Below are 27,609 nucleotides of genomic sequence, written 5' to 3' on the forward strand. Positions count from 1 at the left end.
TGTGCTGACAGCATGGAGCCTGCTTCAGACAGAGTGGAGCCCACTGAGGATCCTCTGTCTCCCTCTCTCTACCCCTGCCTGCTCGCATGCACATGCACATGCACTCTCTCTCAAAAATAAACATTAAACAAAATAGTCTGATTCTTTAAAATTCTTCTACTTGAGATGTACAGACAGAATAATCAGTACTGTCACCAATATGGTGGCATAGGAAACCTCAACCTCTGTCCTCTTATAAAAAGCAAGAATTAGGCTGTCCATGAATAAAAACATCTCTGGGACAGTTCAGGAGTACACATAAGAAACTTTAGCAACACAGTGAACAAAACCCTGAGAACACAACGAGGGTAGGAAGAATAGCTTCATTTTGCCTGCATCATCCCACTCCCCCATTGGCTCAGAGCCAAGAGGGAACTCTTAAATACAAAGAGTCACTCTCCAGAAAGGGAGAGTGAGGTGAGTGACAGGCTTGCCCAGCCTTTTGTGGCACTGAACTGAAGGACCGGACTCAGTTTTACTGAAGAGACCAGCAAAGCTGAGACTTATTAGAGGTAGCTAGATACAAATAAGAGCATGGGCTACCGATGCCATCCACACCGTGGGAGCAGCTGCAGTTCCCAGTGACATGCCCTACAGAGGACCCCTGCACCCTTCACCACTGAAGAAACCAACCAATAACACAGCTCCCATGGACGCCCTGCAGATTTCACCAGTTTTTGCCCCATAGTATTAGTATCCACAGGTGCCACTTATCTGAGTCTTTTCTTGCTCCCTCCTCCCTGTCCCTGTTAGAGCCCCGGATCCTCACCAGCATCCATCCCAGGCCTCTGCGGCTGAGAGAGTTCAAGATGCCAGCCTACATTCCCATGACTGATCCCTACCACATGGCTGTGCTCAGGACTGGTCTCTCTAGCTGCGCCCCTGCCCGTGGCTGGGGTGGTGCACATCACAGGCTTGTACTGTTATGTCTGTGACCATGATAAGACCCTGTGTCCATAGAAGTACACGCTGACAACCAAGGTCCCCATAGCTGCAAGTGGACATAGATTCAGCCCTATCCCTTATCACTGTCCTTCGCCACTGGGCTTACCTGTAGCTAGCCAATCCAGCCAGGCACCTACATGCTCCCAGACCATCTCCTGACACTTGGCTCCACTGAAATGCATGTACCTGTGGTGAGACCCTACAGTCATAGGAGTGCACAGCCAGGCTCCCCACAGCTGCCAGTAAGCCCATACTTGACCTTGGCCCTTGCAGTTGACCCTGGGCTCTACCATCATGCACGTGTTTACTATCAGCCCTGCTACCTGACGTCTGCAGCTAATCCCTGCGGCTGAGTATGTGCACACACCTTGCTCCAGCCACTGACACTGCCTGCCATAGACCCTAACTTCTGGATCTATAGGTGCTCCTGAGGACCTCATTAACCCTTGAAGCTACTGCGGACTCTCCACAGTGCTCACCACTGGAATAAAAGGTACAGCATAGGGAATATAGTCAATGGTATTGTAATAGCATTGTATGGTTACAGACCATAGCTACACCTGTGGTGAGCATAGCATAACATATAGAGTTGTTAAATCATTATGTTGTATGCCTGAAATTAAGTGTGTTAACTATACTTAAATAAAGAATTTACAAATTCAAAAAATAAAATAACCTCCCAATAAAGAAAATCTCAGAACCAGATGGCTTCACTGATGAATTCTACCAAATCCTTAAAGAATTAATTCACATTAATTCTTCTCAAATTCTTTCAAAACATTGAAGAGGCAGGAATATTCCCAAACTCATTTTACAAGGCCAGCATAACCCTAATACCAAAGCCAGATAAGGGTACTATAAGAATAGAAAACTCCAGGTCAATTACCCTGATCAATATAGATGCAAAAATCATCAACAAAATACTAGCAAATTGAAGTCAGCAGTACATTAAAAGGATCATTCACTATGATCAAGTCAGATTTATCCCTGCAATGCAAGGATAGTTCAACATACACAAATCCATAAATGTGATATATCACATCAACAATAAAAGGCACAAAATCATATAATCAATAGATACAGATAAAGCATTTGACAAAATTCAACATCCTTTAAAAGCTCAACAAACTGGGTAGAGAAGGGACATATCACAGCAGATAATAAAGGCCATACATGACAAATCCCTCAGTACCATCATACTTAATGAAAAGTTTAAAGCTTTTCCTCTAATTTCAGGAATGAGACAAGGATGCTCATTTTTCATCATTCCCACTCAACACAGTAAAAGAAGTCCTGGCTAAGACGATTAGGGCAAAAAAACACATCAAAATCAGAAAGGAAAAAGTAAAGTTGTTCTGTTTGCTAATGACATAATTTTGCATATAGAAAATTCTAAAAATGTCACCAAAAATCTCTTAGAATAAACAAATTCAGTAAAGTTATAGGACACAAAATCAATATACAAAAATAAGATATATTCCTATATATTAATGATAAACTATTTGAAAAAGAAATAAAGAAATGCCATTTATAATAGCATCATAAGTGATAAAACACTTAGGAATAATTTTAGCCAAGAAAGTTAAATAACTATACATCAAAAACTATAAGACACTGATAAAAGAAATTGAAGACACAAAAAAATGGAATGATATCCCATGTTTATGCATTGGAAGAGTTAATATTGTTACAATGTCATTACTTCCCAAAGCCATCTATAGATTCAGTACAATCCTTATAAAAATTTCAATGGCATTTTTCACAAAAAAAGAAAAAAACAATCCTAAAATTCCTATAGAACCACAAAAGACAAAGCTGGAGAGATCACGATATTACAAAACTATTATAAACAAAACAGTATGATATTCATATAAAAACAGACACATAGACCAGTGGAGCAGAATTAAGAGCTTAGAATGCATATATGGTAAACTGATACTTGAAAATGGAACTGAGAATATTCAAAGGGGAAAGGATAGTCTCTTCAATAAATGGTGTTGAACAAACTTGATACTCACATGCAAATGAATAAAATTGGACCCCTATCTTACAACACTCACATAATTCAAGGTGAATTAAGGACTTTAACATAACAAACCATTAAAAAAATTTAAAAGCCCATAAAACTCCTGGAAGAGAACAGAAGTGGTAAGTTCCTTGACATAGATCTTGGCAATGTTTTTTTTTTTTTTTTTGCATAAGACACCAAAAGCATAAACATCAGAAGTGTAAATCAGCAAAAAGGAGTACATCAAATGAAAAAGTTTCTGTACAGCAAAAGAAACAATCAACAAAACGCAAAGACAACCGAGGAATGAAGAAAATATATAAGGAACACATAATTCAATAGCAAAAACGAGCAATCTGATTTAAAAACAGGCTTGAGGGGCGCCTGGGTGGCGCAGTCGGTTAAGCGTCCGACTTCAGCCAGGTCACGATCTCGCGGTCCGGGAGTTCGAGCCCCGCGTTGGGCTCTGGGCTGATGGCTCGGAGCCTGGAGCCTGTTTCCGATTCTGTGTCTCCCTCTCTCTCTGCCCCTCCCCCGTTCATGCTCTGTCTCTCTCTGTCCCAAAAATAAATAAAAAACGTTGAAAAAAAATAAAAAAAAAAAAAAACAGGCTTGAACAGACATTTCCCCAAAGAAGATATATAAATGGCCAAAGAAGTACATGAAAAGGTGCTTGACTAGTCACTAGTCATCACTAGTCATCAAGGAAACACAAATCAAAACCACAAGATAGCAACTCACACCTATTAAAATGGCTATTACCAGAAAAAGAAAAAATAACAAATTCTGATAAGGATGTGGAAATAAGGTAACCCTCATGCACTGTTGGTGGGAATGCAAATTGATGCACCCACTATGGAAAAGAGTATGGAGATTCCTCAAAAAATTAAAAATAGAACTACCATATGATCCGGCAATCCCACTTATGGGTATTTACCGAAAGGAAATGAAATCACTGTCTCTAAGAGATACCTGTGCTCCCATGTTCATTGCAGCATTATTCACTGTAGCCAAGACATAACCAACCTAAGTGCTCATCGGTGGATGAGGTGGATAAAGGAAATGTGGCACATGCACACGCGCATGTACACACACACACACACACACACACACACACACACTGGAATATTATTCAGTCATAAAAAGAAGGAAATCCTGCCATTTGCAATGATGTGAATGGATCTTGAGCCTGGAGGGCATTATGCTAAGTTAAATAAGTCATAGAAAGACAAATACTGTATATTCTCATTTCTATGTGAAATCTGAAAACAGAGATTACAGTTGTAGTGGCTGAGGGGTGGGGAAATGGGGAGATATTGGTCAAAGAGTACAAACTTTTAGTTAAAAGTTGAATACATTCTGAGGGTCCAATGTACAGCATGGTGACTATAGTTAATGGCACTCTATCCTATAGTTGAAAGTTGCTTTAAGAGTTTTACTATTCTCACCATAACAACAACAGAAAAGGTAATTATGTGAGGTGAAGGATGTATTTACTAATCTTATGTGGTCAATACTCCACAATATATACAGGTATCAAATCATCACATTGTACACCTAAACTTATACATTTTTATATGTTAATTAATATAGTAGGGGAAAATCAGTACTCTAATGTTGTAGTAACTCACATTCCAAAGTTTACTTGCTGACGGTTTTTTCAGACAGGAATATTTTCTCCAATTTTAATATAGTTTTAAGCATTTTGCTGTAAGCTTGGCCTCTGTAGAGGGCAATATGCTATTATTTTTTAGTGATTGAGAACACATAGTCTTTAAGAATCTTCAGGAATGTGATCTGAATCAGGTAGGATTTTTTTTTTATCCAGTCACATTATAGTTTTGATTAAAGGTTTTCAAGATTCAAGGCATGGAAAGCACATAAGTGTCTGAGGTGAAGATTAGACATCATTCCTATATTCAGAAGAAAGTGCATATAACTTTCTGTGTATCAGTTTAATTGCCCACAAGTAGAGGGCGCGTGGCATACAAGCCTTTCCTTATAGGGAAAGACTGTATTTGCTCCTCCCTGTACTGGTCTCACTGTTCTTCACTTCCCACTCACTGGTGCAGAGACACAAACATGGCCAGGGCAAGTGTTTGCTGAACTTAATCATTTAAAGGTTTTTGTTTTGTTTTTAAAATGAATTGAAAAACATATCTTTTTCCTATCGATAAAAGTAATTTACACTTAGTTTTTTTTAAAAATTCAGGCCAACGATGAAATTCTTAAAAGCACAAGAAATTCAGAAAACACACCCAAAAAGCACCACCTAGAGACATTAGTAGATGATTCTACAGATTTTTATGAATTTACATACATATGAACTAATAGTTTTAGGGAATTGAAAAATGGTTACAATGAGTAGAAATATTTTCAAACATACTCCCCCTGTTTGGGAAGTATTTTCAAATACATGTATATGTCCTTGAACTAATTGTGATTATAGGAACAATACCTGAACAGGTATCTGAGGGGGCCGATGATGGAACTGGTCCTGAGGACCAGAGGAGGATTAACATGTGGAAGCAAGACTGGCTGATGATTTTTATCTTTGCTTCACACATTCAGATTCATTCCCCTGTCTACTGTAGTAAAGTAAATTAAATAGTGTAGCCTCTATACATGGCCCCGGAGAGTGGGGACTTTTACCAGCATCAGTGCATGAAGAGAGAGACAGAGGTAAATAAAGATACTCAGAGAAACACAGAAAGTCCAAGAGAGAAAATGAGGGAAAGCTCTGTAAGATGAGCCAAGTATCACACTGACAATTATAAGAAATAAATGCTCTTAAGTTACTCTATAATATTATGACCCTATCCAGACCACATGAAAACACAAAAATCGACTTTACCTACATAAAAAAAAAATTACTGGGAAGAAATGCAGCAAGATGCAATTATTGTTTATCTCAATGGAATATGACTTTATTTCTTTTAGGGTTTCTGTGTCTCTTAATTTCTACAAGAAACACGTTACTTTTGCAACATGAGGAATTAATACCAGATTTTAAGGAAATAATAAATATATGTTTCCATAGTGAATCGTGTTCTCTGAAACACATTAGGCAACGCAGACCCCTGTGAAATGACCAGCGTGATTTGTCTAGCCTGGTGAAAAGTGCTTAGGAAGCCTACCTGAGCTGGCCAGACTGCAGTTGTCTGTGACCGGCAACTGATAATTGTGCACTGAGATTTGGTTCAAGGTTGCTCTTACTTGAGTTTATACCAAACCAGCAAAAAAGTGGTACAAAGATTAGAAACCAGATACAGACACCAGTGAATGAGCGGATGCTGCTCTCCAGAACCCTCATTCCCTTCTGAGGAACACCCAAAGTGAGGTATCTATAAGCAGGATGAGCAAGTGTTAGTTAAGGACATGGGAATCCAGAGCTGAGGGCTGGTTGGCTTTTGTATCTTTGGAGGCCAAGTCACAATTTAAGACGTAGCTACTACCATTTAGGGTATGTCTTGCTGTCCACAAATACACTTTCTAGATCCTTTTCTTACCGTCAAATCCTGAAAGAGGCCTTTTACAGTGAGATCTATACAATTTATATTCGTCTACTGAGGTGTTGCTGACCTGGTTTCCCTCACTGCTCTAACTTGCTTGTTCCACACCTTACTTTTACCCTCTGAGTTCTCTTGACCCTTCAGGCCATTTAAGTGGGATCATGATAAAAGCCCTCTTTTAAGTGTAGATCTCAGTACTGTGTATGTACTTAGTAAAGATGAACCTAAATCCCCTGGAAGACAAGTACGTGGGGGCTATCCTAACAACTTGCAGGAAGGAGAATTGAGACACATGAAATTGATAACAGAACGTGCTCATCACTGGCACTGTGTCTTCCACCTCCACTCTCTCTCCCTTAGATAGATAGATAGATAGATAGATAAAAAGTCAATTCACTAAAACTTTAAAAAAAAGATAATTATGAATGTTAATTGAGGAATAAATTAGATGAATAGATCACTTAGAATCTGGTGTAACTATGCCCTGTTAGCTATTATTATTGACATTTATATTAAAGACTGGAATTTTTGTCGGTTTTGTTCATGGCTCCCCCCCACCCCCCGGTACCTACAACAGTACCTAACCCAGGAAGCAGTCAATTCATACTAATTCAATATCTATTGGATTTATTCCACAAAACGCTAATTAGTTATCATTTCTTTTCTTTGCATATTTCATGTCAGAGAATGTAAGACTTTGTAAGTTAGTGAAAACTCCGTGTCCAGTGGAGATTCAAAAGTGGCTCAATGATTATATTCATATTGGAACGTTTAATATCTCATTCCTTCATTCTTTTTCAGTTTCTTTACTATATTTTTGAGATAATTTTCTGTCCTTTCATTTTAATAAAGCCATGTAAAATATCTCAACACTTAAATATTAGAAGAGACTGTTTTTTACTGTCATATTTGTAGCATAAAAGAGTAGCAGACATTCTAAACTTCTAACAGAAGTTTCAGAGAAGGAAGTATGGTATGGCTTGCTATAGTTAGTTAGCTAACTGCTTGCATGTTTTACCCCAAGAGATGTATTGGTAGACCCAATATGTCTTGGTATGAATAATATCCTTTATTGTGACCCCGAACATTCCAACAAAAATAAATCACAATTTCTATAAACAAATGTAAGGAGTAAAAACATAACTTCTATTTCAGTATGTCACTGTCTTCCTATTCCAAGAAAAGATTTTATTCCTCTTAATAAAAAGCAAAACAACAGGTATAATAACAATAAGCTCCAACTGGATTTCCAAAATACTAACCTAGCTGTATATAGTAACATTCAATTATGTTGAACTGGTTAGTTTTATTTGCTAAGGCTCAGAAAGACGTTGAGATACAGTTTAAAATGGTCTCTTATCTTACTGTATTTTTAGGAACTAAAGAATATGGGTAAATTGTGTTACACTTCCCAAAGGAATATCAAATGGACTGAGGGCAGGAAGAGTAAGACATTTCTGTGAGATTTACATCCAAACATAAAGGGGTTTCATAGTCATTTTTTTTCATTCAAGTACACAACTTTTCTATTCATTTAAAATTAACTTCACTTTTCAATAGGTCTTTATTTCCTTTAAGTTAAGCCCATAAACCCCAAAAGATTTCAATATACGTATTGGATGTAGATCTACTACTGGTAGCCTTTCTTTCTAAGAGACATCCCATCTCTAGGAACTAAACTTTGTTTGTGGGTCAGCACAACTATCCATAATTTCTCATCATGATTTTAGCACAAATTTCATAAAATTTTCTTCCAAACTAGAATGAAAAGTTGGGTACAGAGCATGAGATATCAAATTCACATGAAGTCTCAGGAGTAGGAGGACTCTGAACTCTTCTGCAGGGGGGAAGAAGTACCAAGAGGGAAGGTGAGAAGCAATGATAAAGGAAACTAGAGACAACAAGACAAACACAGCACCATCTGCTTTTACATGGCAGCATTGGAGACATCGGGGTCAATTTAAACAATAAAGTAAGTAAAATTCTCAAGGAAGAAGTTAATGAAGCTTGGGGACCTTTGCTGAATAAAAAGTCTTTTTTTTTTTTTTCCTGACATTTACTAGACTAGTTTAATTATTTGTGGAACATGGAACCTAACTGCATTTTGGAGCCTGGAAATTCTTTATTTCATTGACCAGAAGATGGAGCCATTATATAAAGAATTTTTAAAACTTGGAGGCCAAAATGGAACCACAGTTTGTCTCTTTACTATATTATTATTTTAAATATCATCTAGAATCTGAGTAGTTGCAGTGTCATTTTGTTTTTAATAATGGAAAAGAGGTAACATGTTTTAATATCTCATATGCAGAGAAATAATATATTATTAGGTGATTGGCACTTGAATAAGCATATACGTGGAAGATTCATAGTCTCTGTCCTCAATAGCTATAAAAATATGTACTGTAGAATTATAAGCACATTGGTTACCTCGGACCAAAGCAGGTTTCAACAAGCAGGTAGCATTTGAGCAGTTACTCTAACGTTCTCATTTGGGATTCTCATGTAGCCAATAATCTGGGAGAATATATTTGAACTAGGAGCTGTACTAATTTTTTAAATCTATAAACCATCTATAAGCATCATTGTCATCATACCCATTCTTAATAATTCTTCTCTATAACATTTTAAACTTTTGTAAGCATTTTCCATATTCTTAATATACTGCTCACTCTTAACCAGAAGACAAAACCAAGCAGTGAAATGTCATATTCAACTAAGAAAGTCACACAGCAAATAACAATGACTGAGTGAGACCCAATGGTGAGCTTCCTAACTCACAGCTGAGGCAGTCTACCACTGGATACTCAAACCTCTACTGGCACTCAAACCTCCACTGTTTAACACAAGCTTAAAACAAACTAGGAAATTGAGGGAAGGAGTACCTTTCTGATGGGTCCATTTCAGGACGGGCACTGAGAGACGTGTAGGAGCCCCGGGGTGGCTCAGTTGGTCAAGCGTGTGACTCTTGATTTTGGTTCTGGTCATGATCTCACAGTGTGTGGAATCAAGCCCCGCATTGGGCTCTGCACTGACAGCTTGGATCCTGTTTGGGGTTCTCTCTCCCCTACGTCTCTCTAAATAAATAAATTAAAAAAAATACATCACGTATGTATTAAAATCCAGGGTAACTTCCATTGTTTTTCAAGCTTAGCTGCACATTGGAATCAGCTGGGAAGTTTCTAAAATCTTAGTACCCAGGCTGACCACAGACCAATCAAAGCAGACCAATCAAAGCAGAAACTTTAGATGGGACCCAGGCATTGGTTTTCAGGTTTTCAGGTGATTACAATGTGCAGTTACGTTTGAGAACAGTAATCTTAACCAATGTCTTTCCAGCTGTAATGTATATTCAAATTACTTGGCCTCTGGAGCAGCCCTTCTTCAAGTGTGGTCACTGGACAAAAAGCCTCAGCATCATCTGGGAAGTTGTTAGAAATGCAAAGGTGGAGTCCCACCCTAGGTCTACTGAATCAGAAAATGACCGTGCAGCCCAGCATCTGCAGTGATACTGAGAATCACAGGTCTATCTTGGGACCAATCTCCTCTCTTTATCCTTGGCACACGATGATTTCATCTTCCGAAGGGATGAAACTTTTTCACTGCCTCATCAACAGTTTTATCCTGGGAGCTGACCCATTTTTGGTTTTTCATCAGATTTGCTAAAGTTGTAGATACATCCTGTTTGATATTGAGTCACTTTTCCTTTCAGTGCCTGCTCCGCTTAATGTCTAGAATGTTAATGTCTAGAGGGAAGGGGTCAAAAAGAGCTAGCAAAGAAAGTAAGAAACAGGAGTAGAGAGAGTGTTTCAAGATTTTGCTGGTGCACTGAACTCTGATTAACATACTTTTAGGATTCTCAATCCATCTAATTGTGTACTCCACATATAATTGATGCTAGCAATAAAATTGATTTCATCTGCAAGACATATAGGATATTCAGAAAATAGCTGTGATCTTAAGAAGCACCTTGACATTTAACCAAAGTCTGGTTGTATTGTTTATTGCTCTGTGTGTGTTTGTGTGTGTGTGTATGTGGCTTTTTTGGTTACCACTCCTTGAAACAAATGAAAGATGTAGCCCCCAGAGTCAGAGAGATCTGGATTTGAACTCTGGTTTCTCCCTCATAGTGGGCACCCTTAGGCAAATTACCTAAACTTATTTCCTCATCTCTGACATAAGACTAATGAATCAGTTTTATGGGTTGCTCTAAGATAGAAGAGACAGAATATAAAGTAATTCACACTATTCTTGGCACATGGGTGACATCGAGGGCCAGTGGTGCCCATCTTTTCCCAAGTCCAATTTCAGTGACTTCAGGTTGTTTGCTTGAAAATAGCTGTCGTGGGAGTATTTGCACCATGGAAATCGACAAAAGGTACATAGAAACAAGAACTTCTTTTTCTCTAGGAGAGCCAATTAGCAAACATTTACCAGCATACTACTGATAGGTGTTCCTTTTGTGGTTGTTTATTTCCTGATGGACTGATTTAGGAGGTAATTTGCTTTTTCTCTTATGAAGCAAACAAAAATAGCCAAACATAGACCAAATATGTGATATGAATGGAAAGATTCCAGAAAACCCTTCCCTGTCCTCTTTCTCCCAACATAGATCCCCAAGATTTCTCTGTTAAATTCATGGACCCATGGAAAAGGGAACACTAAACTATGAACAAACACTGACCTTTTTTGTGATTAGTGCATCAGAGCTTTTCCTTTTCAAGCCAAACTGGCAGAGTTTAGGATCTGAAACAATCTGTTAATGAATCCTGAACATCTGTTGGATCTCAAGCCTTCTAAGGATGGAGTTAGCTAAAATAAATAAGGTCTTACCTCACACGGTTATGTTTTTGAATTGAGAGGAGAAAAGAAAACAAATAGATAAAATCATAATAGTCTTAGATAATAGTAAATGATGAGATGAAAATAAAACAGTTTAACGTGGGAGAGAATGACTAAGGCCAGTGGGGTTGCTTTAAGTAGGCTGATGAGGGGAGGCCTGTCCAAGCTGAGCTGAAGTCTCAGAAGACACAGCTGTGTTCTGAATCAGAGGCGCATTTCAGGTGGAGAGGGGCAAGAGCAAAGCCCCTGAGGCAGGAGTAGACTTAGTGGACTGAAGAACAGAAAGAAAGTCAGTGGAACTACAACTTGTGAGTTTTAGAAAAGGGTGGTGTGACATGGGGTTAATATAGTTAAGGGGCCAGATCACATACAGCCCTTTAGAATACTAAGAAGTCTGCCCTTCCTGCTAAAGAATTGTGAGAGGAATTGAGGAACTAGAAAGAGTACCTTGATGGAAATTAGAGTTTCAAAGGATCACTGCTCTGTGGAGAGTAGGGAACAAAACGTGGATCCCAAAGAGGAGTTCAGTAGCTACAGTAAAGGTCTAGGCAAGAGCTAATAGTGGTTAGGACTGGGGTCAAGGTTGTGGAGATGAAGAGAAATGGGCAGATTTGGGAAATAGTTTACAGGTTAAACCTATAGTACTTGTTGATAGATTGGGTATCTCTGTTCATCAGCTAATTTCTAGCTTGAGGTGACTTGTAAAAAGAATGGCTTGTCTAAGAAATGGAAGAAAAACCTTTAGACTTCTTGCAAGTTGGAGAAAAGAGAGCTGTTCATATTGCATCCTTGACTTCAAGCCATTCCTCTAAAGAGAAATGATTAACACGTTTAGAGTACACCCCAGTTGTCAAATAGCTCTGTGTTGTTTGTAAAATGGAATTACAGTGTGGTAGGAAAATGATGTTGCAGTTGGATCACCAAATGATTACTCTGATAAAAAGAATTAAAACATTAATGATATTTACAAACTTAAGTGTCAGTCTTACTGAGTCTTCTTGAATAAATTATTATTTTACTTCTCTACTCCCTTTTTAAAAGAAATCTATTCCTAGGTTTGCTCTGGTAGGCTCTAAAAGTGGAGAAAAAAAGTATTTTGAAAGCCCAAGTTTCATTAGAATAACCTTACATTCTGTACTTGTCAGACAAAGTTACAGGAGATTCCAAAACAGGAATGTGTTCATTTAGTTAGCGTTCAGCAATTAGATGACTAGATATCCTGAAAAAAAAATCTGATATAAAATGTCTGTTGGGCAAAATTTAATAAATATCTTTTTTAATACAAGGCAAAGCTTGCAAGAAATTAAAGAAAACTCCCCAGAACCAAAAGCAAGGAAACAGCAGGTAACAGAGCAGCAAGATGGTACTGTAGCCAAACCACCTGGAGATGGAGGCTGATCTCCTTAACACAGTCTTGTTGTTGTTGTTTCCTATTCTATTGAGGTCTAATAAATATACAGTATAGTGAAATCCTTGTACTTCTGTGTAAACGCCACCTGGGGTGAGATATAAAATACTTCTGGTATCCCAGAATTCTCCATTATGCCCTTTTAAGCCAATGACCCCCCAAATGGTTCTACTCTTCTGACTTCTATGATCAGAAATAAGTTTTGTCTTTTGCTATGATTCATAAAGTAACTCACACAATATGTAATCTTTGGTGTCTAGCTCCTTGGTAAGATTTTCCATGATTTTGCATGTATCAGCAACTTGCCTTTTCTTGCTGTCCATAGTATATTGTTGTGTATGTATACCACCATATTTATCCTTTCTAATTTTGATAGATTTTCCCATTGTTCCTATTTGTTCCAGGCTATTATGAATATAGCATCTGTGAACAGTCATACAAATGTTTTTTGGTGGTTATAAACACTCATTTCTGTGTATATATACCTAGTATAAGACTTTTGGTCATAGAATATGTTTAGTATTGATACTGTGAAACATATTTTTAAAGTAATTGTACAAATTTATGTTCTTGCTGGAAAGGTATGAGAATTCCTTTTGCTCCAATATTTGTTATTGTCAGTCTTTTTTTTTTAAGTGTAGCCATTCTGAAAGTGGTCTAGTGATATTTAATTTATGTTAATTTTCATTTTTCTAATGAACAGCTTTAAAAAAAGAATAAGACTGGGGCCCCTAGGTGGCTCAGTTGGTGGAGTGTCCGACTCTTGATCTCAGTTCTTGATCTCCGGGTGTGGAGCCTACTTTAAAAAAAAAAAAGAAAAAGAAAAGAAAAGAAAAAGTCTGACATTCCAATGTATTTTAAGGTAGCATTTTTGTTTGCCATTTTGTTATTATCTATATACTATGTCTTTTTTCTATCTCTCCCCTTTTCTTTTGTGTCAAACACATATTTTATAGTGTCCTATTTTAATTTCCTTGCCATTTCTTTTTTTTTATATTTTTTGAGTTATTCTTCTAGTGGTTGCTCTGAGGATTACAATTAATATTTTAACTTATAACAATCCAGTTTGGGCTAATACCAATTTAATGTCAATAGTATATAAAATATTTGCTCTTAAATATCTCCTTTCCCTCCTCATTCTTTGTGCTATTATATCATATAAATTACATCCTTACACATTATACGCCCATCAACACAGATTTAAAATTATTGCAAGTGGCGCCTGGGTGTCTCAGTTGGTTAAGCATCCAACTCTTGATTTCAGCCCAGGTCACGATCTCATGGTTAGTGAGACTGAGCCCTGCATCGGGCTCTGGGCTGATGGCATGGAGTCTGCTTGGGATTTTCTCTCTCCTTCTCTCTCTGCTCCTCCCCTGCTTGTGTTTGCTCTCTCTCTCAAAAATAAGTAAACATTCTTAAAAAAGTAAAATTATTGCTTTCTGTGGTTATCATTTACATCATATAGGAGAAAAAGAGGAATTACAAATAAAAATACGTTTATACAGAGGCGACTGGGTGGCTCAGTCGGTTGGGCATCTGACTTCGGCTCAGGTTATGATCTCACGGTTCGTGGGTTTGAGGTCCTCATAGGGCTCTGTGCTGACAGCTCAGAGCCTGGAACCTGCTTCAGATTCTGTGTTTTCCTCTCTCTCTGTCCCTCCTCTGCCTGCATTTTGTCTGTCTGTTTCTCTTGAAAATAAAAATAAACATTAAAAAGTAATTTAAAAAATACATTTATACTATCTTTTATATTTACTGCTTTGGTTACCTTTATTGGTGCTCTTTCTTTATTCCTGTAAATTTGACTTACTGTCTGATGTCCTTTCATTTCAGCCTAAGCTCTGTCTTTAGTATTTCTTGTAGGGCAGATGTGCTCACGACATAGTCTTTCACTTTTTGTTTATTTGAGAATGTCTTAACCTGTCCATTTTTGAAGGTTAGTTATTCTGGATATAGAGTTCCTAGTTCAGTTTTCTTCAAGTACTTTGAATATGTCATCCTACTGCCCCTGTCTTCCATGGTTTCTAATAAGAAATCACCTGTTAATCTTAAGGTCAGATTTCCTTCCCGCTTTGTTTGTCCTTGTTGCTTTTTGTTGTGATGGTGGGGTGCTGCTTGTTTGTTTAGTGGTTTTCCTGGGCAAAATCAGTAAAGTCTGTGTTCTTTGTCGTGTGTGGACACTGAAGTCTGCTCAATTAACTTAGTGGTTAGCTAATGATTGGACAGAAATTTCTTTAGATGTCATGCATGATCACGTCTCCCAGCCTTTGCTGAGAACCTCTATTTGCTTGTTGGGACATGCCTTTAAGACTCAGGCAGGCAGTTTACAACTTCACCTTAACTGTCATTTCCTGCTTATACAGAGCCTCGAGGTCAGCCAGAGGTGAGAACTCCATACATGTGCATAGCCCTGGCATGTTCGCAGTCCTGTATAGGCTGATGGCTTGTAGATTCCTAGAAATAAGTTGGAGTTTTAGGAAGTCCATTATGGACGTGTCATTCCCTAGCCTTTCCTTTTAAATTTTTTGGTAATCTTGTTTACCCCAACTATTATCACTGCCCCAGGCAGCTGCAGTGTTAGATCATTGTGACCAACTCCAAGGAAAAGGCTATGTGCATTAGGTGAACTTTGAGTTAGGCCAAATAAAGATAGCTTTGCAGGTGCATTTTTCAGGGAATTGTCAGTTTTCTGAAAGTGGGCTTTGGGAGAGCTCCAAACTTGTTCTGCTCCTTCCACTGGCTTTTAGATTGCTGGTTTTCACTGAGATTATGAGACTATTGGTTTTTGAAGCAACTATAAAGCTTGCTGTACTTACTGAGATTTAGTCATGTTTCTTGAATTAAAGCTCCTGTGGTTAATTTCCAGAGTTTTGAAAAAATTGATTTTTGACAATTTTGCCAGTGTTCCTCTTCTTTCATGGAGAAGTAGATTTTCAGAAGTCCCTACTTTGATATTGCCACTGATGTCCTGAAATCTCAATTTAAAAATGGGCAGAAAATGCAAACATACACTTCAGAAAAGAGGATATTCAGTTTGAATCCTTAAGTTTTAATTTTTTTAATACCTACCCTGCTATGTGCTGGCAAGGTGAATTTCATGAGCAGTGGGTAATAGTCATATTAATGCTTAACATAGTTCTCATTGACTCATACCCTATGGCTTTTGCATCTATAATTCCACCAAAAACACTTGTACTCAAAGATTGACATTTTTAGTGTTGAGTTGTGTGGCAAATCTGAAGCAGTTTGTAATGCTGATCACATTATCACATTCTCTTTCTTAATATTCTGTTGACTCCCCTTAAAACTGTTTCAAGCTTCTACCTGTGTATACTCTTCCTAGTTGACTTAGCATGCCTTTGGATTCATCCACCCCCGGGAAGCAATGAGTCCTGGATATTTGTCTCTAACCCTGTTTGAACTTCATTTAACTTCATGTTTTTATATTCTTTATTATTGAGGTCTTATATTCAATTGCCTTCAGGACTTTTACTTTGACTCATAGTACCTCAAATTCCAACACATTCAAAGCTGTTACTCAGTTTTTTTGTTTGTTTGTTTATTTATTTATTTTGACAGAGCAAGTAGGGGAGGGGCAGAGATAGAGAGGGAGAGAGAGAGAGAATCCCAAGCAGGTTCTGCACTGCCAACACAGAGCCCAACACAGAGTGTGGGGCTCAACCTCATGAACTATAAGATCATGACCTGAGCTGAAACCAAGAGTCAGACTCTCAACCCACTGAGCCACCCAGGTGCCCCTGTTATTCAGTTTTTAATATTCAGCTCTAGGCTGCCTTGTCTAGATTAAGCTCCTCTCTATCATCTCTACATGTTACAATATGGAAAATAGCATAGAGCTATTATCATTGATTCTTCTAGGACACAATAGATGCTCAGTATCATATTATTGAATTTATGACTGAATCCTAGAATGAGAGGTACTTCAGACAGTGCAGAATACATTGCTGCCCATTAAAGTTTCTACCGTGTATTTATGTACTTTAAGACGACTGTCAGTCTCTTGTAGATGAACTTGAGGCTTGGAAAATACAGTACATTGTTCAAGTTCACAGTCACGTTGTTGGTGACAGGTTTAATCTCATGATATTACATAATATGCTGCTGCTGTGTATATATTTGTATATTTATATTTTTGATGATTCTTAAAGGTATAAAGATGGTATTTCACTCTGAAAAACAGAGCTTAGATTTCTTTAAAGTGCTTTCAATGTCATGTCTAATTTGCTTTATTGATTTTATAAAGAGGAAGAGATTAGTTTTGTTGGTTTTAGCTCCCGAGATGACAGAAGCAGGGGAGAAAAAAAAGAGCTACCTTACTCTAGGAGGAAATAACTGGACAGGAAGAAATGACAATAGAGAAAACAATGCCAAAGGCTGCCATTTTAAGCCTCCAGAATAATTCCTCAGGTTTGTGCAGTGTCAAGGGCATTTCTCTGTACTGGCACCGGCTTCTTTAGAGCAAGCTATTCAAGCCCTTTCTAGCTCTAGGCATAAGACTTAAGTGAAGTTTTATCTTTATTTCAAAGAAAAAAACCTAAAATATGCTCACCTGAAAGCACTCACTTCTCGACTGTAGTCATTCTTCAGATTTCTGATATATTCTGTGGCTTGTGTCACAAAGTAAAGTAGATTTCATCTCTTGTTCCCCCTGGCTCCCTCCCAGATCGCTTTCTGTCCATAACCCAGCTCTAAGTGGTATTCTGGCTGAGGTTTGTAGGAGGCAGACCCATTTGTCTCTAAAATAAATGGACAATATGTGACTCTTTGGAGATAAATAGAACTTTTTTTGTTTGTTTGTTTGCAAGTACCAGGGCCAAATTAGGTGACTCTAAACTAGTTATCAATCTTTGTTCTGAATTGAGGGTCTAAATAAGATGGTTAGGGTAAGATGAGTATATAAAAGGAAGTAAATAAGACAGGAAAACAAAGCATGAGTGAAATCTTTTCCCACTTCTGTTTTTTTCCCAATCCTCTCTTATTAGAACTGATTCAATAGAGGGCATCAGCTAGAACCAATATATCAAAATGCACCGAGTTGTTCAAGGAGATTACAAGAGAATTCGATCTTTCTTATTTTCTTAAAGGCAGGCGGAATGAGAGTTTGATATTTAGAAATTTCATAGTTGTGAGCCTCACCGATGTTTTTAAAGAAAAAAATATTTTCTGTGGAGTTTTGATACCTATTTTTCATCCATAACATTTTATTTTAAAGGTAGTTCTTAATTTTCAATGTTGAGAAGAATATCAAGGATAATATAGCTTCAAACAGAAGCGTACATTTTGATTTTAACTATAAATTTGAGTCTTTGTCTCATTAAATCTTTGGCATAAATGCCAAAGCAAAGTGACTACTTTGAATATTTTTTTTAAAAAAATTCTTTTATAGGAGTGAAAAGTAAAATACCTATTAGGAATCAAAATTTAGCTCCTGAGTGACTTTCTCTGGCAAAACAGCTTATAAATCATTGGGATGAATGAGCAAAGTATTTTTGGAGTTGCAAAAATCTGCAGAAAAGGCAGAAAAGAAAAGGCACAACTTCAAGTCACTATTTAACTTTTTTTAAATTAATTTATTTATTTAGAGATCGAGCAGGGGGAGGGGCAGAGAGAGAGAGAATTCCAAGAGGCCCTGCACTTTCAGCCTGGAGCCCAATGCAGGGCATGAACTCACCAACTGTGAAATCATGACCTGAGCTGAAACCAAGAGCCGGTCGCTTAACCAACTGAGCCACCCAGGTGCCCCTCAACTCACTACTTTTAAGTTGTGACCAAAAATTATGAAGCTTTGAGAGTGAAACATCCTGATATTATCTAACTATCATAAAATAAAATAGTATATAACATAGACTATAGAACATGTAATAAAACATAATCTAATACATATACATTCATGATTAATAATGTATGATAAAACCAATATAATAGTACTCTGATATTTATGATCATTCATGGGTCATCAGTTTTGCCTTAAGAGGGAAGGACATCATTTTGTCCCTTAAGAGGGAAGGGCTTTGTTAATGTCTGCAGATTGAAGGGGAATGACAGATTGAAGGTGCTCAGTAGATATTGAATAATGGGTAACAAACTCATATATGATGTTTAGTTCTTTTTGACCATTAACTAAATTTTGTTTAGTTTGACTTTCTAGAGATAAATTAAGAATCAGAAAAGTTTTGAATTCATGGATTTGTTACCTGAGGCTGAGACGGAAGTGAAGGTGTCTGCAGCTCTAAAACTCTGCAGAAGGGTTCAAAGTAGAAAGGATTTGTGAGAGCTTTTGGGAAGGCTGGAAAACTCTGCTTACCTGTATTCAATTTTAACAGGGGTCTTTTTCAGACCTCATCTTTGAACTGCTTGTTTCCGCCCTCAATACATTAAAAAAAGTTTTCTTTGGTACTGCTCATTTCAACTTTGCTAGGGGTCTAATGTCGTCAAAATCAATTTTATTAAAATTCCCAATGGTTATGGAACCTCAGTGTGTTCTGACTGCGTTGAAATATTCCCACTGGAACCATCTGCATATTTGTACAATGTGTAGCCTTTTCAAATTGGCTTCTCTCACTTAGTAATATGGTTTGTCTTTGTTTGTCATTATTCTCATTGGCTCATAAAGACATTCCAAGCTGTTCCTAGTGGAAATTAAATAAATAGAAGATGTTTGTCCCCTACGAAATAAAACAAGAAATAGGACATACCAAACAAATATTACTTCGGGAACAGTTCGATTAGGTTTTTATAATTGTTAACAAGGCTTAAGTCTTTTCCAAATACTTTTGTCCGTTGTTTTATCTATTCCTTTGTTGCATTTCAATTGTTTCTGAAAAATATTTTAAATGAGAAGCTGAAATACATGACAAGGACAATACACATACCTCCTAATCTCTTACAATTGACTTTTTTCTTAGCTCAGTTGTTAATGCGCATATCTTATTACACTACTCAGAATAACAGGGAGTAAAGTGAAGTATGTCTGCTCTACTGCTTGTTTAGAGCTATCAATTATTCATGTTTCTCTTCCTGTGTGCATCAAATGGTATTACGGCACAGGTCTCTGCTCTAGCCAGCATGCAATTCTTCCCTCCCTTGAGATGACCATGTACTCTGCAGCTAATTTTGCTTGGATTATGGTGTAGTGTTATCTATAGTAAGGAAGAAGTTCAGTCTTTTGTTGTAGGAACTTCATGTGATTGCCACTCATAAGATGCATAATGGTGCTGTTCAGGGATCATAATTTTATTTTGCAGTGATTATCACAACTGCCAGTACAGAAGTCCCTAGGAATGTTTTATATGCCATTATAATAGCATACAAGGTTGAAATAATGGCCTAGCATGGCAGCAATTATTATTACTGTGTCTTACTTAAAGACCAAAAGCAGGACTGGATGCTCACAGCTAAAACAAAATACAGGTTTGGCTTGACTATGTAGTTAACTCTGGGAACTACCTCCTCCAAATTTTTTCTTGGAATAAGCTAAACCTTTGTAAATATACATGTTTCTTCATGTTCGCATGTTACTTGAATTCACAAATCTCCATTTTGAAATATTGTTGTGTATATGTCACATCACTAAATGTTCTTTACATATCAATAAGATATGTGAGATTCTTTTGGGTACTCTATTTGTACAAAGTCATAAAATAGAGAAAATATTGTCATGAAGAATGCATTCTGTTCCTATATGATAGGTTGCCTGGGTTCTCTCATGTTTAGTGGCAAACTGGTTGCTTCACTAACTACTACTACTAATGTAAATTATTGATTCTGTATTGTCAGGCATTGTTCTAATTGCTTCATGTGGATTTCCTCCTTCTATCCTGTGACTGTATAGTGAAGTAGTACAATTATTCTCATTTTATAGATGAGAAAGCTGAGGCACATATAGATTAAATAATGTATTTAGGAAATTCAGAGAGTCATGGCTTAATTGGGATCCAAATACAGTTCTGGATCTGGAACCCAAGCCCTTAGCCATTACATATGTTATACTATCTTTCAATTACACAATTACACTATTCTATTCCATGAAAAAGATGCATACAGTCACTGTGTAACTAAATGTTGGCATATTTTCATTTCTTGTCTAAAATTTTTTCTTCTGCACAAACTCTGTTGTGGATTTCAATGAATATCTTTGGAACTCTATATTCTTTATCCCCATATTTCTTATCCTGGAAGACTTTGTATGGAGGACGTTGGAAACTGTCCATCTTTCCATTAAAAAAAAAAAAAGCTATCAGCTTCAACTTATTTAGGGATGCACTAAACTTGTTTTCCTAAAGGTTATTCTCACATAAACAGAAAATACATGCACACATGACTCTGTCTTGTTAATGATTTTTATTTTTACATTCTATTACAATGTGTAAGTCTTGGGTATAACTGGAATATAATGTATGACAAAATCAAACATTTTGAGCATTCACAGATGTATGAAATTGTGAAAGAATTCTATGTAAACAGCATTATTATACTCATGGCTATTCATTTATTTTTATGAAGCAATTCTTGATTATTTTCCTCAAGAATATTACATCATAACCACAGATGTTTTAAAAAAATGTCTCTATACATAGGTCCTAAACCCAGGCCACTTCCTTGGCCCCTTCTAATTTAGCTGGCCCTCTTTTCATTACTTACAGTGACATTTCTCCAAAATTGCTATTTAAAACTGCTTTATTTACATGTGCATTTTATCTTAAATCTTTTTAATAAAGCTATCAAAAATCTATAAAATCATGCCGAACATTTTAGGTTGAGGTTTTCAACAATCAGCATCTAGAAACAGCCCACAAGTCACTTATATCTTTTGCAAAAGATATGACAGTCAAAAAGGCAAAATGAGATTCTCCCATTGTAATTTCTCCAAATTGTACGTATGAATTTGTGTTCAAATCTTTATTTCCATTTGTGTTTGCTTTCATTTAGTTCTAATTTAAATTTTAGAGTGTAACTACCATTCTATATCATTAGGTAAAGTGAATTTAGTGATTATGTGATTTAAATATTAGTATGACAGTGCCTTCTGGACGTTGGTATCTCATTATCAGTACCAAACAGTACCTTACATGAAAAGCAAAGTCTAATTTTACTTTAAGCTTACACAGTACTAAATAAGCTCTTAATCCCAAATATTGTTTTTAATTGATAAAAAGTCACAACTAGACATTCCTGGGTAAACGTATATATACAAAACCTAACTATGTTATATTAAAAAAAATTATTGTTCAGCATGAAATTGGTTCAGCATGAAATAGGAGAAAAGAGGAAACTTGTAAATTGTTTTTGAAATGCTAAGAAGAAACTGTTGAGGAACCAGTTGCCAATATTTTTTACTTTACATAAAAATAAGGCAATGTAAAAACATTAATAGTAAATCACACAAAAACCTATCTACCATATATCTTTTCATAATATATAAATATGCAAAATGCAGTTATATTTATATGGGCTTAAAATAATGAAGGTAGACTGAATTTAAATCTAAGATGATATTAATTTCTTAATTTAATGTATTAAAAACCTTACAAATGTAATAGATTTTGTATGGTTCCCTAATTGTCAAAACCTATTTTCAACAGGCTTAACAGATATGCAATGCAATGCTCTACATAGTCCAGGAAAACACTGCATGGTATCTTTCACATTAAATAAAAAAGAGGCTCAAATAACCTAAGATGAATGATTGAATGTAGGTGTAGAATCTTTGGCCCTAGATTTAATTTCATATGTACCTTAGGACAAATGTCTAGAAGTGATTATCTCCCTCATGGATGTTGTAAAATACATCACAATTTTAAAAGATTCAAGATACAAAGTTCTATGGAAATGTCTCTGTTTTTGTCTGTTTTTCTTAGTCTCTCCTCCTTTCTATCATTCTCTACCCATACTCTTCATCTCTATAGGCATGTTTAAATCTCCTTTATTTTTAATTAGCCAGAGCAACAAAAAATATGTTGTATTTATTATAGAAATATAATTTATGTCCCTTTTTAATTTAGAAAAGCAAATGAATGATATGTACATTTGCTTTGAAAACTCCTACAAAATCTTCTAAATAAAATTACTTCCTACTTATGTAACTCAATTTTTGCCTATGCATAAGTAACTTGATAGAAGAAATATTTCGTATTCCTAAAATAAACTCATGAAAAAATGCATCATGGTCATTTCTTTTTAAGCCACTACCAACAAGGACTTTTTAAAGCTAGGCTTAAAATCCCTGGTAGGAGGACAACAGCTAAAGCAAAATGAATATGTGCTTGGTAAACTATAAGCTCAGGGTACTTTATTGATTGATGTAAAATATACCTCATAGTCATAGAATTTTAAGGTGAAGGTGACATTGTCCTCATTTTATAGGTGAAAGAAGAAGGTCCAAAAGGATTAATAGCACAAATTAGGAAAGTAGGTTAGTGGTAAGAAAGCAAGTTGGCAAGAATCCCCACTGAATGATCGTTCACTCATACTAAACACAAGTCTGTGTTGAAAGTATGTAAACCAATTTGACAATAAATTTCATAAAAAAAAAAAAAAGAAATCCTGCCATATATTATGACTTGGAAGTCTGCCGTACACACATTAGGATGGGAAACAGGTGATGCAGTAAATACTTTGCCCAAGTCATTATCTTCTCAGACATGTACCACAGTATCAAATAGGTTTCTGTACATCAGGAATCACTTCATGGAAGGAAAGTATCAACGTTGCTTTGTGCGAAAGAATGACTTGACAATACTGCATGAGAAAAAGCAGAAAGTTGTGACCAAACAGATGAAGAGTTGGGTCATCACTGGTGTTTTTAGGCAGCACAGTCCGGTGTTAGTTTGTATAAATAATAGAGAATAACGTTTTCTTCACTTCCTCCTTTTCTTCAGTATCTTCACTTTTTTCTTCTTTTGAGGAATGCGATATGTACTTAAAATAATTTTTCATGTTGTATGGTTATTGTATGAACAAAGAAGGATATTTTAAAAGGTGGGCTATGAAGCACAATACTCTACAGGTAAGTCTTATCCTGGTTGGTCTATGAGTCAAGATGAATGAAAAGTATTCCTTGAAATGAATAGCCTACATATGTTTATAATCTCATGGCATTGTATAGGCACATGAAAATTGGTTCTGTTGCGATATAGAATAAATTTAAGCACCTCAAAATATAGAATGACTTCTGTACATGAAGAAGAGTCTTGCTCCCTAATATAACAAGATATATTAACTAAATATTTGTTATTAATGTCCATTCCTTGTATCAGGGTATTTCATTGCAAAGCCAAGGTAAAATACTTTTATAGATATCCAAATGATAGATGCATGTGTGCGGTTGTATTTGCATGGGAAACACGAATATTTACCATTCTGTGAAAAGATGACAAGGCAGATGTGAACATTTTCCACATGGTCTTCTGATTTATTAAAAGCAAATAAAATTAAATCACCTTTGTTTGCTGTAGTCAATAACCCCTATAGAATATTCTTACAATTCTTACAGAATCATCTACCAGTGCAAACACAGCCATCTGCTAATGCTGCCCACCTATTTTAGGGAATCTGAGCTAGTCACGGCAATGACTTTGAGACTATTTTGATGAAAAGTTTTGGCATAGACGTCCTTAAAAGAGTCTTATTAACACAAATTTATCACCTTCACAGGCTGTAAACAATATATCAAAAACGAAGCTCTATTTTTTGCTTTCTTTGCCATCTTTCCCTTTGTCTTCTTTTTCTGTTTTGTCTTTTTCATATTTCTCTTTGTCTGGCTTTGTTACACTATCATATGAAGGTGGAGAGACAGTGGATGGGGTTGCATCTGTTTTTTCTGGACTTGAGTTCTCATTAACGTTATCAAAAACCTTATCTTCTTTATTGGGCAAATCATCATCTCGGTTTCCATCTTTTATGTATATACTTGATATATTTTTGACATTTTGCCGTAAGCGGTAACGTCTGTAAGCACGCTGAATGACAGTAGCAGACACATCCTCTTGTTTTCGTTTTAGTGTAGTTGTTATGGGTTCATAGGACACTTTGGAAGGATTTGCTGACATGAACCTTTCTTCCATCTGTGAACGTAGAGAGTCCATCTCTCCGCTTTCACCCAGAACACGCTTTGTAAAAGCAAATAAGATGTCAAGACAATGGATCCGGTCACCACTGACCATGGGCAGGTCCATGGCAATGAGCTGGACTTTGTTTGGTTTTGCTATGAGGAGAGGAGGATCTAGGGCAGCTGCAAAATCAGAGAGTTTGCTATACTCTATAAACTGGGTGGCATCAGGATCAAACTTCTCCCAAACCTCATAGAACATCTCAAAGTCATCCTCACTCAGGGGCTCTGTACTTTCCTCAGTAGCGACACTGAAGTTCTCCAGGATGACAGCGATGTACATGTTCACCACAACTAGAAACGATATGATGATGTAACTGACGAAATAGAATATCCCAACAGATGGGCTACCACAGTCTCCTTCAACTGAACTTCCAGGATGAACTTTTTTGGGGTCACAATCAGGGGGTGCACTGTTGAGAATAGGCGCTAGCAATCCATCCCAGCCAGCAGAGGTGGTAATTTGGAACAGGCAGATCATGCTGTTGCCAAAGGTCTCAAAGTTGAACATGTCATTAATTCCAGCTTCCTTCTTAACATAAGCAAAGTTGGACATTCCAAAGATGGCGTAGATGAACATGACCAGGAAGAGCAGGAGGCCGATGTTAAACAAGGCGGGAAGGGACATCATCAGAGCAAAGAGCAGCGTGCGGATCCCCTTCGCCCCTTTGATCAGACGCAAGATTCGACCAATCCTGGCGAGACGGATCACTCGGAACAAGGTAGGGGACACGAAGTATTTTTCTATCAGCTCAGCCAGAAACATACCTGGTGAGGAGGGAGGGGATAGAAATAGTTAAATTTCCATGCTACAGAAAATCATGACTTTAAGTATTTTTATCTGCCATCTTATCTCTTACAATTTCAGAACTGTCCTTTTATATTGAAAGCAATTTCATAACAATCAAAAGATTGAGCAATCCCAAAGGAAAATGAAATTATCATTGTGACATTTTCTCTCCTTTTACTAAGTTTGTGGACATTTTTTTTCCTCCAGAATAATTTTAATTATAAGGGTAATACGTACTCATGTAGAAAGTTCAAGCAGTACAGTAAAATGCTAAAAAGGAAATATAAATCACCTGAAATATCACCAATAAATAATCACTGTTACTATTTTGCTGAACATCACTTTTGACATTTTTCTATGCAAGCTCACACACACACATTGTCACAGGAATATAATTATGTTATATAAGCATCTTTCATAATTTATTATAGTCACTTCATCATATGTCATGGAAATATTTCCATACAAATGACAACAAAGTAATTTCTTATAGGTTTACAATGTTCTTTCCAAATAAACACATATTGAAGAAATTTATGTTGTTTTCGCTGAGATGAATATCCAAGTAGGCATATTTTTTCTAGTTACATCAGCATCATTTGATAATACATTAATAAAAGATCAAACAGTATATTTAAAATTTTTTATCTGTCACGAAATCTATCTCCAGAAAGTTTGTACAACTCCTCAGTTATATATGAAAGTGCTCATACTCTGCATGCTCAATTAGTATTGTAATTCTTTATAATTTTTACCAGAAAATCTTTATGATGTTTCAAAACATCTCATTATAACTTATTTGCATTTTTCTTGGAAAAAAAATCTACATTTTTTTCTTATTTATTGGATATTTTGTGTGCTTGTTGGCTGTTTTCAACTTTCTCTTTTGGCCATGTTAAGTCCTTTGCCCATTTCCCTATTGAGATATTTACTATTATTGATTTAGGGAGACTATTTTTCTATTGAAAGTGTCTTTATTGTTCTTAAATGTTACATAATTTTTTCCCCTGTATTTTGTCTTTCAATCTTTTTGTTTTGGGGAGAGGTAGTGGTTAGTTTTTGTCCATAGAATATTTTGATTTTTATGTAGACATAGTTGTTATTTTTTTCTTCATAGATTCAAATTTGTGAGATGACATAGGAAGGATGATTCGATTCAGATTCATTGTTATAAATCTATTTCTTCTTGAATTTATTTTATTTTACACTTTAATCTTTGATTCATGTGATTTTTCTACTGACCAAATTATTTATCTTCTATATATTTGAAGTTAAATTTTGAATTATCTATTTGAATCTATTGAGCTTTTTAAAACACTGTTTTACTTCATCAGTGTTATAATAGTATAAATATCTAGCAATACTTTAATTTTTCTTCCAGATGAATTTTATAATCATTTAGACTTATACTGCCATTATCTCCATGATGCAAAAAGACTTACTGATATTCTCACTGGGATGACACTCTATTTATAATTAATTTATTTTAAAAAGGGTCATGATTAGAGTGATAGCCTTCTTATCCAAGTAAAAGAAAAGCCTTTCAATTATTTAAGATTTCCTTTATGTATGTTAGCTTCCTCATAGAAGTCTTATGCATTTCTTATTAAAGTTGTTACTAGATATTTTACTTTATTTTTATTGCCAATATAAATGATATTTTTCTTTAGGTATACTTTCCAAATTTTTTGTCCACATATAAAACATTTATGAATATTGATACATGTGATTTAAAATTTGTGTCTTTGAAATCTAACTGAATCCATGTTTTTGGTGGATTCTCTTTCATTTTTAAAGAATGCCATAATATGATCTGAAGATGAAGATAACTGGCTCCATGTACCTCTCTGTTTTCGTATCTAATTGCATCAGCCAATACTGTTAAAAATAGAAGTGATAGAGGAGCGCTCTTTTCTTCTTCCTAATTTAATGGGAATG

At 36.1% G+C, this 27,609-nt stretch overlaps 1 protein-coding gene and 1 long non-coding RNA gene across 5 annotated transcripts in view; one reads left to right on the forward strand and one right to left on the reverse strand.

Moving 5' to 3' along the window:
* The window catches only part of LOC109502716, a 119,498-nt gene that overhangs the window by 24,148 nt on the left and 67,741 nt on the right, over nt 1-27,609 (forward strand). For 2 of the 3 annotated variants that reach the window (XR_006583262.1, XR_006583261.1), the window contains exon 2: nt 25,407-25,603. This is a non-coding gene — a long non-coding RNA (uncharacterized LOC109502716). The remainder of the gene's footprint in view (nt 1-25,406; nt 25,604-27,609) is intronic. The other variant, XR_002161520.3, reaches the window with a different exon arrangement.
* The window catches only part of SCN9A (sodium voltage-gated channel alpha subunit 9), a 167,090-nt gene continuing 160,581 nt past the window's right edge, over nt 21,101-27,609 (reverse strand). For both annotated transcript variants that reach the window (XM_045033892.1, XM_019838208.3), the window contains exon 27: nt 21,101-25,649. In XM_045033892.1, coding sequence (XP_044889827.1) covers nt 24,457-25,649 — 1,193 coding nt within the window. In that variant the 3' untranslated portion in view covers nt 21,101-24,456. The remainder of the gene's footprint in view (nt 25,650-27,609) is intronic.

Source organism: Felis catus, chromosome C1 (assembly GCF_018350175.1).
Source record: "Felis catus isolate Fca126 chromosome C1, F.catus_Fca126_mat1.0, whole genome shotgun sequence".
Taxonomy (NCBI): Eukaryota; Metazoa; Chordata; class Mammalia; order Carnivora; family Felidae; genus Felis; species Felis catus.